General features: G+C 49.0%; 1 protein-coding gene across 1 annotated transcript in view; it reads left to right on the top strand.

The window, feature by feature from the left end:
- The window catches only part of CATSPER3 (cation channel sperm associated 3), a 38,034-nt gene extending 25,672 nt beyond the window's left edge, over positions 1-12,362 (top strand). The window contains exons 4-8 of the mRNA XM_032627253.1: positions 8,060-8,242; positions 8,945-9,085; positions 9,442-9,561; positions 10,456-10,613; positions 11,453-12,362. Coding sequence (XP_032483144.1) covers positions 8,060-8,242; positions 8,945-9,085; positions 9,442-9,561; positions 10,456-10,613; positions 11,453-11,558 — 708 coding nt within the window. The 3' untranslated portion in view covers positions 11,559-12,362. The remainder of the gene's footprint in view (positions 1-8,059; positions 8,243-8,944; positions 9,086-9,441; positions 9,562-10,455; positions 10,614-11,452) is intronic.
- Positions 12,363-14,982: the final 2,620 nt, after the last annotated feature.

Here is a 14,982-nt window from a genome sequence, read left to right as displayed (position 1 = left end):
ACTCTCTCACTACATCCCAGCCTCCCTTTCCCCCACTGTGTCCTCAAGTCCATTCTCTACATCTGCATCTTTATTCCTGCCCTGCCACTAGGTTCATCAGAACTTTTTTTTTTTTTTAGATTCCATATATATGTGTTAGCATATGGTACTTGTTTTTCTCTTTCTGACTTACTTCACTCTGTATGACAGACTCTAGGTCCATCCACCTCAGTACAAATAACTCAATTTCATTTCTTTTTATGGCTGAGTAATATTCCATTGTATATATGTGCCACATCTTCTTTATCCATTCATCTGTCGATGGACACTTAGGTTGCTTCCATGTCCTGGTTATTGTAAATAGAGCTGCAATGAACATTGTGGTACATGACTCTTTTAGAATTATGGTTTTCTCAGGGTATATGCCCAGCAGTGGGATTGCTGGGTTATATGGTAGTTCTATTTTTAGTTTTTTAAAAAATTTTACTTTATTTATTTATTTTTTATACAGCAGGTTCTTATTAGTTATCTATTTTTTACATATTCGTTTATATATGTCAATCCCAACCTCCCAATTCATCCCACCACAACCGCCCCCTCACTTTCCCCCCTTAGTGTCCATACACTTGTTCTCTACATCTGTGTCTCCATCTGCCTTGCGAACCGGTTCATCTATACTATTTTTCTAGATTCCACATATATGCGTTAATATTTGTTTTTCTCTTTTTGACTTGTTTCACTCTGTATGACAGTCTCTAGGTCCATCCACATCTGTACAAATGACCCAGTTTCGTTCCTTTTTATGGCTGAGTAATATTCCATTGTATATATGTGCCACATCTTCTTTATCCATTCATCTGTCGATAGGCATTTAGGTTGCTTCCATGACCTGGCTATTGTAAATAGTGCTGTAATGAACATTGGGGTGCATGTGACTTTTTGAATTATGGTTTTCTCAGGGTATATGCCCAGTAGTGGGATTGCTGGGTCATATGGTAGTTCTATTTTTAGTTTTTTAAGGCACCTCCATACTGTTCTCCATAGTGGCTGTAGCAATTTACGTTCTCACCAACAATGCAAGAGGGTTCCCTTTTCTCCACACCCTCTCCAGCATTTGTTGTTCATAGATTTTCTAATGATGCCTGTTCTGACCCGTGTGAGGTGATACCTTATTGTAGTTTTGATTTGCATTTCTCTAATAATTAGTGATGTTGAGCAGCTTTTCATGTGCCTCTTGGCCATGTGTATGTCTTCTTTGGAGAGATGTCTATTTAGGTCTTCTGCCCACTTTTTGATTGGGTTGTTTGTTTTTTTAATATTGAGCTGCATGAGCTGTTTATATATTTTGGAGATTAATCTTTTGTCTGTTAATTCATTTGCAAATATTTTCTCCCATTCTGAGAGTTGTCTTTTCATCCTGTTTATAGTTTCCTTTGCTGTGCAAAAGCTTTGAAGTTTCATTAGGTCCCATTTGTTTACTTTCGTTTTTATTTCCATTACTCTAGAGGTGGGTCAAAAAAAGATCTTGTTGTGATTTATGTCAAAGAGTGTTCTTCCTATGTTTTCCTCTAAGAGTTTTATAATGTCCAGTCTTACATTTAGGTCTTTAATCCATTTTGAGTTTATTTTGTGCATGGTGTTAGGGAGTGTTCTAATTTCATTCTTTTACATGTAGCTGTCCAGTTTTCCCAGCACCACTTATTGAAGAGACTGTCTTTTCTCCATTGTATATCCTTTCCTCCTTGTCATAGATTAGTTGACCATAGGTATGTGAGTTTATCTCTGGGCCTTCTATCCTGTTCCATTGATCTATATTCCTATTTTTGTGCCTTGTTGTCTTGATTACTGTAGCTTTGTAGTGTAGTCTGAAATCAGGGAGTCTGATTCTTCCAGCTCCGTTTTTTTTCCCTCAAGATTGCTTTGGCCATTCGGGATGTTTCATGTCTCCCTACAAATTTTTTTTTTTTTTGCAGTACGCAGGCCTCTCTCTGTTGTGGCCTCTTCCATTGTGGAGCACAGGCTCCGGACTGCGCAGGCTCAGCGGCCATGGCTCACGGGCCCAGCCACTCCGTGGCATGTGGGATCTTCCCAGACCAGGGCACAAACCCGTGTCCCCGGCATCGGCAGGTGGACTCTCAACCACTGCGCCACCAGGGAAGCCCTCCATACCTATTTTAAGATTTTTTTTCTAGTTCTGTAAAAAACGCTGTGGATAATTTGATAGGGATTGCATTAATCTGTAGATTGCTTTGGGCATTATAGTCATTTTCACAATATTGATTCTTCCAATCTAAGAACATGGTATATCTCTCCATCTGTTTGTGTCATTTTTGATTTCTTTCATCAGTGTCTTATAGGTTTCTGAGTACAGGTCTTTTACCTCCTTAGGTAGGTTTTTTCCTAGGTATTTTATTCTTTTTGTTGCAATGGTGAATGGGTTGTTTCCTTAATTTCTCTTTCTGATCTTTCGTTGTCAGTGTACAGGAATGCAGGAGATTTCTGTGCATTAATTTTGTTTCCTGCAACTTCACCAAATTCATTGATTAGCTCTAGTGGTTTTCTGATGTCATTGTTAGGATTCTCTATGTATAGTATCATGTCATCTGCAAACAGTGACAGTTTTACTCCTTCTTTTCTGATTTGTATTCCTTTTATTTCTTTTTCTTCTCCTATTGCCTTGGCCATTACTTCCAAAACTATGTTGAATAATAGTGGTGAGAGTGGACATCCTTGTCTTGTTCTTGATCTTATAGGAAATGCTTTCAGTTTCTCACCATTGAGAATGATGTTTGCTGTGGGTTTGTCGTATGTGACCTTTATTATGTTGAGATAGGTTCCCTCTATGCCCACTTTCTGGAGAGTTTTTGTCATAAATCAGTGTTGAATTTTGTCAAAAGCTTTTTTCTGCATCTATTGAGATGATCATATGGTTTTTATTCTTCAGTTTGTTAATATGGTTTATCACATTGATTGACTTGCATATATTGAAGAATCCTTACATCTCTGGGATAAATCCCACTTGATCATGGTGTATGATCCTTTTAATGTATTGTTGGATTCTGTTTGCTAGTGTTCTGTTGAGGATTTTTGCATCTATATTCATCAGTGATATTGGTCTTTAATTTTCTTTTTTTTGTAGTGTCTCTGTCTGGTTTGGGTATCAGGGTGATGGTGGTCTCATAGAATGAGTTTGGGAGTATTTTGGAAGAGTTTTAGAAGGATACGTGTTAGCTCTTCTCTAAATGCTTGATAGAATTCACCTGTGAAGCCATCTGGCCCTGGGCTTTTGTTTGTTGGAGGATTTTTTTTTTTTTTTTTGTGGTACGTGGGCCTCTCACTGTTGTGGCCTCTCCTGTTGTGGAGCACCGGCTCCGGACTCACAGGCTCAGCGGCCATGGCTCATGGGCCCAGCTGCTCCGCGGCATGTGGGATCTTCCCGGACCGGGGCACGAACCTGCGTCCCCTGCATCGGCAGGCGGACTCTCAACCACTGCGCCACCAGGGAAGCCCTGTTGGAGGATTTTTAATCACAGTTTCAATTTCAGTGCTCCTGATTGGTCTGTTCATATTTTGTATTTCTTCCTGATTCAGTCTTGGAAGGTTGTACTTTTCTAAGAATTTGTCCATTTCTTCCCGGTTGTCCATTTTACTGGCATATAGTTGCTTATAGTAGTCTCTCACAATCCTTTGTATTTCTGCAGTGTCAGTTGTTACTTCTCCTTTTTCATTTCTAATTATTTTGATTTGAGTGTTCTCTCTTTTTTTCCTGATGAGTCTGGCTAATGGTTTATCCATTTTATTTATCTTCCAAAGAACCAGCTTTTAGTTTTATTAATCTTTGCTATTGTTTCCTTCATTTCTTTTTGATTTATTTCTGATCTGATTTATGATTTCTTTCTTTCTGCTAGCTTTGGGGTTTTTTTTTTTTGTTCTTTCTCTAACTGCTTTAGGTGTAAGGTTATGTTGTTTATTTGAGATTTTTCTTGTCTCTTTTTCTTTCCTTTTTTTATTTGGCTGTTTTGGGTCTTCATTGCTGCACGTGGGCTTTATGTAGTTGCAGCGAGCAGGGGCTACTCTTCATTGCAGTGCACGGGCTTCTCATGGCAGTGGCTTCTCTTGTTGTGGAGCATGGGCTGTATCTAGGCACACGGGCTTCAGTAGTTGTGGCCCAAGGGCTTAGTAGTTGTGGCTTGCGTGGCACTGGGGCTTAGTTGCTCCGTGGCATGTGGGATCTTCCCGGACCAGGGATCAAACTCGTGTCCCCTGCATTGGCAGGTGGATTCTTAACCACTGTTTCACCAGGGAAGTCCCTCTTGTTTCTTGAGGTAGGATTGTATTGCTGTCAACTTCCCTCTTAGAACTGCTTTTGCTGCATCCCGTAAGTTTTGCGTCATTGTGTTTTCATTGTCATTTGTTTCTAGGTAGTTTATGATTTCCTGTTTGATTTCTTCAGTGATCTCTTGGTTATTTAGTAGCATGCTGTTTAACCTCTATGTGTTTGTATTTTTTACAGTTTTTTTCCCTGTAATTGATATCTAGTCTCATAGCGTTGTGGTCGGAAAAGATGCTTGATACAATTTCAGTTTTCTTAAATTTACCAAGGCTTGATTTGTGACCCAAGATGTGATCTATCCTGGAGAACGTTCCATGTGCACTTGAGAAGAAAGTGTATTCTAAATAGTTTCTGGATGGAATGTCCTATAAATATCAGTTAAGTCCATCTGATCTAATGTATCATTTAAAGCTTGTGTTTCCTTATTTATTTTCTGTTTAGATGATCTGTCTATTGGTATAAGTGAGATGTTAAAGTCCCCTGCTATTATTGTGTTACTATTGATTTCCACTTTTATGGCTCTTAGCATTTACCTTATGTATTGAGGTGCTCCTATGTTGGGTGCATAAAGATTCACAATTGTTATATCTTCTTCTTGGATTGATCCCTTGATCATTATGTAGCATCCTTCCTTGTCTCTTGTAATAATGTTTATTTTAAAGTCTCTTTTGTCTGATATGAGTATTGCTACTCCAGCTTTCTTTTGATTTCCATTTGCATGGAATATCTTTTTCCATCCCCTCACTTTCAGTCTGTATGTGTCCCTTGGTCTGAAGTGGGTCTTTTGTAGACAGCGTATAAACGGGTCTTGTTTTTATATCCATTCAGCCAGTGTACGTCTTTTGGTGGGGGCATTTAATCCATTTACATTTAAGGTAGTTATTGCTATGTATGTTCCTATTATCATTTTCTTAATTGTTTTGGGTTTGTTATTGTATGTCTTTTCCTTCTCTTGTGTTTCATGCCTAGAGAAGTTCCTTTAGCATTTGTTGTAGAGCTGGTTTGGTGGTGCTTAGTTTTCTTAACTTTTGCTTGTCTGTAAATGTTTTAATTTCTCCTTCAAATCTGAATGAGATCCTTGCTGGGTAGAGTAATCTTGGTTGTAGGTTCTTCCCTTTCATCATTTTAAATATGTCCTGCCACTCCCTTCTGGCTTGCAGAGTTTCTGCTAAAAGACCAGCTGGTTAACCTCATGTGGATTCCCTTGTATGTTATTTGTTGCTTTTCCCTTGCTCCTTTTAATATTTTTTCTTTGTATTTAATTTTTGACAGTTTGATTAATATGTGTCTTGGCGTGTTTCTCCTTGGGTTTATCCTGTAAGGGACTCTCTGCGCTTCCTGGATTTGATTGACTATTTCCTTTCCCATGTTGTGGAAGTTTTCGACTGTAATCTCTTCAAGTATTTTCTTAGACCCTTTCTTTCTCTCTTCTTCTTCTTGGACCCCTATACTTCGAATGTTGGTGCATTTAATGTTGTCCCCGAGGTCTCTGAGACTGCTCAATTCTTTTCACTCTTTTTTCTTTATTCTGCCTTGTGGCAGTTATTTCCACCATTTTATCTTCCAGCTCACTCATCCGTTCTTCTGTCTCAGTTATTCTGCTATTGATTCCTTCTAGAGTATTTTTAATTTCAATTGCTGTGTTGTTCATCACTGTTTGTTTGCTCTTTAGTTCTAGCTCCTTGTTAAACGTTTCTTGTGTTTTCTCCATTCTATTTCCAAGACTTTGGATCATCTTTACTATCATTACTCTGAATTCTTTTTCAGGTAGACTGCCTGTCTCCTCTTCATTTGTTAGGTCTGATGGGTTTTTACCTTGCTCCTCATCTGACGCATATTTCTCTGTCTTCTCATTTTGTTTAACTTACTGTCTTTGGGGTCTCCTTTATGCAGGCTGCAGGATCGTAGTTCCTCTTACTTCTGTTGTCTGCCCCCAGTGGGTGAGGTTGGTCCAGTGGCTTGTGTAGGCTTCCTGGTAGGGGCGACTGGTGCTTGTGTTCTGGTGGGTGGGGCGGTATCTTGCCCCTCCGATGGGCAGTGCTGCATCTGGTGGTGTGTTTTGGGGTGTCTGTGAGCTTAGTATGACTTTAGGCAGCCTGACTGCTAGTGGGTGGGGTTGTGTTCCTGTCTTGCCAGTTGTTTGGCATGAGGCGTCCAGCACTGGAGCTTGCTGGCCCTTGGGTGGAGTCGGATCATAGTGTTGGGGTAGAGACCTCTGGGAGAGCTCTCACCGATTAATATTCCATGGGGCTGGGAGTTCTCTGGTGGTCCAACATCCTGGACTCAGCTCTCCCACCTTGGAGGCTCATTCCCGGGACTAGATTTCTGAACCTTCTAGACTGCAGAATAATGGGGCCTGTCTGGATAGTGCTTGAAGAACGTGGCCAAGATCAGCGGTCAGGAGTCAGTCCCACACAGGCTTCCGGGGAGCGTGACTTTTTCTGCACGGCTGTTCTCGAGGCTGCTTGGCTTTGACCTTGGGTGGCACTGGGCCTGTGCACTAACCTGGAAGTGGGAGACCCAACCGGGGCCTCTCCCTCATCCTTCCAAGGTACCTCAGGTTCTTCCACATGGCCCTGCCCCTCCGCACCCTGAAGATGTCACCTGCAGACTGTGTCCCATTGCAGCCTTTTTCATGAGTTCTTACCTCTTCAGTCTTAGCAGTCTTGGGAAAGAAGTTCTGTCTCTCTTGCAGGATTGGAGGCAATTTTTTTACAGCTCAGTTCTTTTGGAATTAATCCCTTAACACTGATTTTTCTTCCCCCAAGGAGGGGAGGGGGGCGTCAGGTGTGCATTCACCCTTGCAGGCAGCTGCCAAAGTGGTCCACATACAGGGCAGCCCCAGTGCTCCTGGGTTGTCTCTCTGTTTTGCACTTTACCCCAGACTGTCAAAACTTCACTGTCCTGTGTCCCAGCTCCACCAGTACCTCCTTTCCTACTGCTAAGTCAATAAATAGTATCTTGGCTTAGAAAGAGGTGCTTTTGTGGTTGACTGTGGTGGCACAAGGCAAGGGGCTGGAGAATGTGTTCCCGCTCTGCCGTTCTAGCAGAGTGTGACTGTGACAAAGGCATTTTGCTTCTTTGAGCCTCAGACCCTGCATCTTGAAATGGGAACATCTTCCTACCTTGACATGGTATCTGTGACAGTATCAAGGTAGCTGAACATGTATATGCAAGACTCCAGGGCATGGAGAAGGAACGATGAGGCATGGGAAATAAGACAAACACCCATCTCATGGGGGAAGACTAAGGTCACAAGGTGGAGACCTGCCTGTGAAATGGGGCCCAGAAGAATTGAGAAGTCCTATTCCCCTCAGCCTTCTTCATTCCCACTCCCAGGGTAGTTCCCATACTCTTCCTCGGCCTGGAAGAGCATTCAGGGCTGGCGCCCAGCTGAGGGCACCTTAGGATGACCACAGAGGCAGGCTGGGGTTCCAGTGGAGTGCTTAGTGGTGCTGATGGGGAGACTGCACGAGACCTGGGACACCACGGGCGATCCACCCATGGGCAACTGAGCGTGGAGGCCAGGCATCGATGAACCACTCTTAGGTTGGTCCAGCCCTCAGTCTGGGCACAGTTCCCATTCATTCACTCATTCATTCATCCAACCATTTATGGAGCATCTGCCATGTGCCAGGCAAGGCACTGGATTCTGGGGCAGCTGGTGTCGGGACGGGCTGGACCCCTGTCCTCTGAGTCCAACCCAGCCTTGCAGCCTGGCCTAGCCCCAGTGCCTGTGCCTTGCAGACACTCATCAGCGCCATGGGGCAGACAGCCTGCACCGTGGCCTCCGTGCTCGTCCTGCTCTTCGTCCTGATGTACGTCTTCGCTGTCCTGGGCTTCTGCCTATTTGGAGTTCCAGAGAGTGCTGACCTGAATAACTGGGGGAACCTGGCTCTGGCCTTCTTTACCCTCTTCAGCTTGGCCACGGTACCGTGTTTGGGAGCAGTGGTAGGGGCAGGGGACTTGAGAAGGGACTGGCAGCTGGTGTGGGCGTGTGGACATGCTGGGCCTCACTTGGGGGCCTTTCCCATGTTCAGACACTTAGCTGGTCTGGGGAAGCTGGGGGCTGGCCTCCTGGGACTAAGGATAGGCCAGTGCCCTGGCCACAAGATTATCTCTAATCTTGTGACTCCCTAGAGCATTCTTATTTGTCCCACAGGGGTGTAAAACTTTCAAAAAGTTTTCAAAAGACAATTCATTCAGATTAAGTTTAATTTAGAAGGAAAACCCATGTCACAGAGCCTTTTTGGGAACAGGCTGTCACAAAGCCACTCAGAAGAAGCCTGCAAAGCCCAAGTCTCAAAGTCTAGATTCTGTTGGACTCTGGAAAGATTGGGGTCTCTCCAAAGGAGGGCCTGGCAGAGAGGCATTGTCTTTTGGGGAGGGATGGAAGGCCTTTTGGAGGAGGGCCCTTAGGGCACCTTGATCAGCAGTGCCCCCACCCAGTGGTGCCATGCAGCTCCAGGCCAGCATGTATGCCCTGGAGTCAGAGGATGAGGGGCTGTCGCAGGGCTGATGTGGAAGGAAGCCGGCCTGCTCCTCGGTGGGGCTGGGGCTCCCCACGGTGGGTGAGAGGAGGCCTGCCGCTCTGGGCCTAGGCGCTCAGCATACCCTGCCTTGCCTGAGCAGGTCGATGGCTGGACAGACCTGCAGCAGCAGCTGGATGCCCGGAATTTTACTCTGAGCCGTTCATTCACCATCATCTTCATCTTGCTTGCCTCCTTCGTCTTCCTTAGCATGTTCGTGGGTGTGATGATCATTCACACCGAGGTGAGGTGGTGCTTGTAAGGATGGGGGAGTAGTAAGTGTGGCAGGTGGATGGGCCAAGTCTCAAGGGAGGACACTGAACTATCTCCCTCCTGAAGTGGAGGGGGGGTGACCAGGCTCTCCCGCAGCCTGACTCTTTGCCCTGAGCCCTGCATTTTCCCTCCCTCATGATGCTGGCGTGCAGGCTAGGCGCTTAGGAAGTCACTGCAGCTACAGTTGGCAGCTTGAGCTGGGGGCTGGCCTGTGAGGGGATCCTCCTGCTGAGGGGCCTGAGAAGCAGTGGGAGACTGGGGAAGAAGGAAGACGGGAGTGGTGCGCACTGAGAGCCCATATCTTACCTCCATCCTCCCGCCCTCTAGGACTCTGTCAAAAAGTTTGAGCGGGAGCTGATGCTAGAGAGACACATGACACTCATGGAAGAAAAGCATGTGATTTTGAAGTGGCAGCAGGAGGAGGTCAGCAAGCTGATGCAGACGCAGGTAGGTGGTCTCCACGGGCCGGCGGACAAGCAGAGGGACAGTCAGGGCTGAAGGAATGGTCAGGAAGATTGGCCTTGGGGCCTGCGTGGAGGGCGGGTGGCCTTAGGCATTTGTGGCATTTGGTAAGTCAGCTACTCACCCCCCTGTACTTTGCAGAGTCAGACGTTATTCTCTGTATTTTTATGTTTCTCTGGACCTCTTCAAGTGTTGAGTGTTGTGGTTATCATATTTCCCTCCTTCATGGGCAAAACTCCATTGCTGGGCCCTTTGCCCGGAGCACTCTTGTTCCTGAGGACTCGCTAGGTGCCAAGCAGGCTTCGTCCCCGTCCGCTGAGTGGGCGAGGCCACAGAGGCCCTGACAGGTGTTACTAACCTCAGTTTTTCTAAACTGGAACAAGAGTGAGCACAGAGGGCTGGAGATTTTCTCTCAAGCATGATACAACTGTGAGGGGCTGGAGGAGAGTCCTCTCTTTTCGGCCGAAGTGCTCTGAGCTGCCGGGGTGCTCGGCCGGGTCGTGACCAGCATGCTGCCCCTTTCTCAGCCAAGTGGCTGGTGCCTTCCTCCTCAGCCTCCTCTCTGAGGTGGAGATGCCCGCCTGTCTCGGTGTGCCCAAGGTTTGTCCAGAACAGGGTGAAATGCTGAGCCACGCTCAGGCTCTCACCGATTCCTTCCCGTGTCACCTGTCCTCACGTCAGGGATGGTGGCTCACCAGGTGACCTCAGTCAGGGGGGTCCAGGCCCAGAAGGGGTTGGGGTGAATTGTGATTGGACTCAGGATTCATCATGGGGCCAGGGTCAGGCCTCTGCCTGGGCCCCACGTGGAGGGTCCCCAGGTCTCTGTGCAGCCTGGTCACTACCTCCTCATCCTTGCTCTCTTTATGCTTCCCTCTCTAGAAGAATGTTGACCACAAAAGTTTCACTGAGCTGGTGGAGAAGTTTAAGAAGACCCTGCGGCACACTGACCCCATGGTCTTGAATGATTTTGGCACTAGCCTACCCTTCATTGATGTCTACTTGTCCACTCTGGACAACCAGGATGCTACCATCTACAAGTCAGTCCCAGCCCCGCTGACCCGGCCCCAGGCCCAGGGGGGCAATGGCTGATGTGCAGGGCGGGTAGGGTGAGGCCCTTCCTGGCGGTGTGCAGGGGCTGGGCTGCTGTGCGGACGGGCCTGTGGCTGGGGGAGACTCCACCCACTGGCCTCCCCAGCCCACCCTGACCTGTTTTTAAATACTGGCTCCTCTGACTCTCCAAGACCCTCCTCACCAAGCACTTTTCAGAGGGCCGAGAGAATGCTGCTGGCTGGCAAGTCAGAAGCTGAAGCCCCTGGCTTGGTGCTGTGTGACTCTGGCAAAGTCTTTGTCCCTTTCCTACCCGGCACAGGATGGGCTGACTATGGAAGCAATGTGTGTGAAGCTCTGAGCTTGGCCTGGCCCAGGGCTGTGCTCAGTTTGAGTTAGCTGGGGTCCTTCTGGCCGTTACTTGCAGGAAGGGGAGGTGCACGATTAGCCTGGTTTCTCAACAAAAGCTGCCTTGAGGGCTTCGCAGACAGGAGGAACTAAAAGGAGGGGATCTAGGAATGACCAGTGTTGGCCCAGGCGTGGACCAGGCAGCGTCTGGGCACCTCCACGGGCTCACCTCGCTCCGAGCCCAGGAGTCTGTTGCCTCCCACCTGACACATGCGGTGAAATGACTTTACTCCTGGGGCCACAGGTAGAGTGGCACAGCCGGGCTCCCAGCCCAGCCCCATGTGGCTCTGAAGCCTTGCTCTTCCGTGACCCACACCTACCAGGAGTGGTGAACATGCGGGTGCGAGAGTGCCGTGGGCAGGGCCAGGGCGGCATGGAGCCCACTCGTGAGCTCAGGCCTCCTCTCCTCCTCCACTTCCAGGCTTCAGGAGCTGTACTACGAGATGGTGCATGTGCTGAGCCTGATGCTTGAAGACTTGCCCCAGAAGAAGCAGTCCCAGTCCTTGGAGAAGGTCGAGGAGAAGTAGTGGTTGTGGGCACCCAGGCACCGAGGGCCTCGCAGGCTGTGACACCCTGTCCCGCCAACTAAACACAGATTTTCTGAGTTGGCCTCTTCTCGGTTGCTGTGATCATGGCATTTCTCCACCTTTGGGAATTGGGCCTGAGTAGATGCCCATGAAGTCTGATTCCTCCCTCACATGACACAGCCAGACCTTGGGGGTAGGGAGTGGGGAGAGGGAGGTTCAAGGCCCACCCTGACCAGAAGACACACCTAGGGTCCACACTGGCTCTCTCCTCCTTTGACCCCAGCATCAAGGACCCACCGGGTTCCTGGGAAAGCCACCTGAGGACCCCGGACCGAGAAGGGCTTCCAGCCGCCCCATAAGAGTGCGTGGCTCCTTTGAGCTGGTGTGGCCCTACTGATCCTGGAAGCTCTGCTGCCCTCATCTTTGTGTGTGTGCCCACACCTGGCAGAGCTACAGCTCTCTCTGTGCACCCAGAGCCCTGGAGGCCCCTCTTTGGGGTTCTACTCTGCTTCTCCCTGGCTCACAGTGATGGTGGTGCCCCAGGGGTGCAGCCGTGACTGGAAGGATACTGTTGTGTGGTGTGCAGCTCAGGGGGGCACCTCATGCAGGGGCCAGAGGAGTGGCAGCATCGGGCGCTTTGGGCTGCTCCCTCCCCTTAAGTTAGTTAGAACTCTTTACTCGAAACGTGGCATTTTCTGTGTCATCCCTGGCCAAATGACTGCCACAGTTGGCAAGGTCCTGGCACCACCCCAGTCCAGCCATCATGGAGCCATCTGAAGGCCCAGGTGGGGCAGGGTGGCTGGCACCCCTTGCTCCCGACTGGCCAGACCAGAGGCCCGGCAGTGCCCCCTCTGCTCCCATTTCTGGGGAGTGTTCTTGAGGCCTGTCACCTTGGCGGTGCCCTATTCTTAGAGGAGAAATGAGTTCTGGGTTGAGCTGTGGGTGGGAAGCCAGCATCTGTAGCTGGGTGCCCAGGCCCACCCTGGGGAGTCAGGTCAGTAGAAAACATGTAGAATTGAGAATGGCTGGACAAGGGTCCCACGGGGGGCCCGTGGGCTCCAGGCCTGGATGACGGCACCCCTGAAGCCAGAGGACAAGGGCTGGTGGAAGCCTTTACTCGTGGTTTCATTCACCCGACTACTATTTACTGAGCTGTGCAGGGTGCTGGGGGTTCTGTGACGAGAAAGCTACAGTCTCGTCCTGGCCCTCTTGGTGCCCACGGTTATCTAGGGGAGACAGTCATCCGGCCAGAACGGATGAGAGAAAATTTCCCTGAGGAAGTGACAATAATTGTTTGAATGCAGAAAGCATGTGTCTTCTAAGATACTCAGATCATTTCCATTTGCAAATGATCGCACTCAGGACCAAACTGAGAACTGTGTGAAACGGTGCCAAGAAGGATCGCTCTGGAGCGTGAGACCCATCGCCGTGCAGTGGGGGAGCCCTGTGAGGGCAGGGCGTCTGGCCTCGCTCCTTCCTCGGGTGGAGAGAACTTCGTGCCAGTGCCCTGGGAGGTGGCCCTGAAGTAAGCGGGGTGTGCACCCAGTACCTAACTGTGAAGGGGGTGACTCTTGGCTGGGGGCTTCCGGGGGGGCTCTGGTGGGTGCAGCCCAGTCAGCCCAGGATACAGGCCTCAGGCAGTGGCTCCGATTCAGGGCTGGGATAAAGCAGACGTTGCCAACTGCCCACACTGGATGTGCCAGTGTTGCATGGGGGAATGCGGAAACATCTCTGCCTGCTGTCACTAGGAATCGTGGGAGTTGCCCTAGGCCTCTGGGAGTGAACAAAAGATTTAAAAACTTCTGCAGGGAGGCAAGTTAGTGAGTACCATGGTTTTAGAGTCAGGAAACTTGGATTCCTTAATCAGGTGACCTCGGGCAAGGTGTCTGGTCTTTTGAAACCTCAGCTATTTCCTCTGAGAAATGGGCTGATAAAACTGATAAAACTGTTCAGCTATAAAGATCAAAAAAAATACATGTGACAGTGTAAAAAAAAAAGAGACACAGTCAACTATGGTTCGTGCTTCCTGGCTGTCAGATATGCCTCTGCTGTGAGACCAGCTGCCGTGGGCTTTCCTGATCAGGGGCTGAGAGGGACTGGGCCAATGACGAGGTGGCTGGGGCAGGCAGGTGGGAGTGGTGAAAGCATGGAGCTGAGAGCAGGAAGCAGAGATCAGGAACCTGGGGGTGGGTGGGGGGGAAATGCGTGTCCAGGTGGAGCTGGTACGGGGTGGCCGGTTGCACCAGCAGGGCCCGGTCCCAGCAGGGAAACCCAGGCACGGGCTGTGGGGCTGTGGTGTGGGAGGGCAAGCTTCCTTTAAGGGCACAAGCAGAAGGCTTTCCCAGAGCAGGGAGCTGGGAGAGGGTGATGTGCAGAGGACTGGCTCAGCACTGCTGGCAGAACAAGTCACTGGATATTTGGTGTAAAGTCCCAGAGCAGCATTTCTGTTTGGCTCTCTTTGCCTGCAGAGCAAACACTGGCAGATTGGAATTCCCACTTGGGCTCTCACCAACTCAAACGGGCTTGGCCAAGGCTTTCAATTGATTTGCTTGGGGCAGAAGTGGCTCTGCTTGCCCAGGCCTGGCTGTGGAAAGCAGGACCCTCCTCCTCCTTCCCCCAGCGTCGGGATCCAGCAGAGCTGTCCCCAAATGGCTCGCCCATCTCCATCCTGCCAGCTGGGTAGTTTGGGGCTGCAGTGGGATACCCGGGACCTGGGTCTGAGTCTTCTGGTCACACCCAGGCCCTCCCCCAGCTCTTGTAAGAAGGATATGGAATCCAAGGCTAGAGGTGTTTGGAAGGTGGCTGGATTTTGGGGTTTTTTTTAAACTGCTTGTTGATTCCACCAGCAGGAAGCAGTCTCTATAATATGGAAATCCAGGCAGGACTGAGACTATAAGTGCTCCTTCTTCAGTCCAACAGCCCCTAAAAATCCAATACTGAGATGCTGGAAACTGCACATCTTGATGTTTTCCCCAAATGTGGGTGAGACAGGACACCTTGTAAAGTGAACCGCCCTTCCCCAGGTCGGGAGAAGACGGCTCTGAATTCCTAACTAGGCTACTCAGAAAGGAGAGGTAATTGTTGCTGATTCTAGTCACAGGGGTTGGGAAATTAGGAGAAAGGAGCTCAGTGTGATGTGGTGAGAGTTACCAACACACGAGCACCCTGCTCTTCCCCACACTCTGCACCAAGAATTTCGTCTGCTTGGTCAGCCACGTGCCGCACCTTCCCCGAGTTCTAGCTCTGATTTCACTTAAGGCTTGGTGTGATGCAGCCCTAGGGGGTTGGGGGAGGCAGGGCTGGAGAGCTGGAAGGAAAGGGGAGCATCTGTGCTTTCTCGGTTGGCTCCAGGCTTCTCCTTCACTGTGGAGAAGCAGGGTAATGGGCAAGGCTCATCGGACCTACACGATAGGAGCCGGGACAT

Source organism: Phocoena sinus, chromosome 3 (assembly GCF_008692025.1).
Source record: "Phocoena sinus isolate mPhoSin1 chromosome 3, mPhoSin1.pri, whole genome shotgun sequence".
Classification (NCBI taxonomy): Eukaryota; Metazoa; Chordata; class Mammalia; order Artiodactyla; family Phocoenidae; genus Phocoena; species Phocoena sinus.
This window is presented reverse-complemented; position numbering and strand designations above follow the sequence as displayed.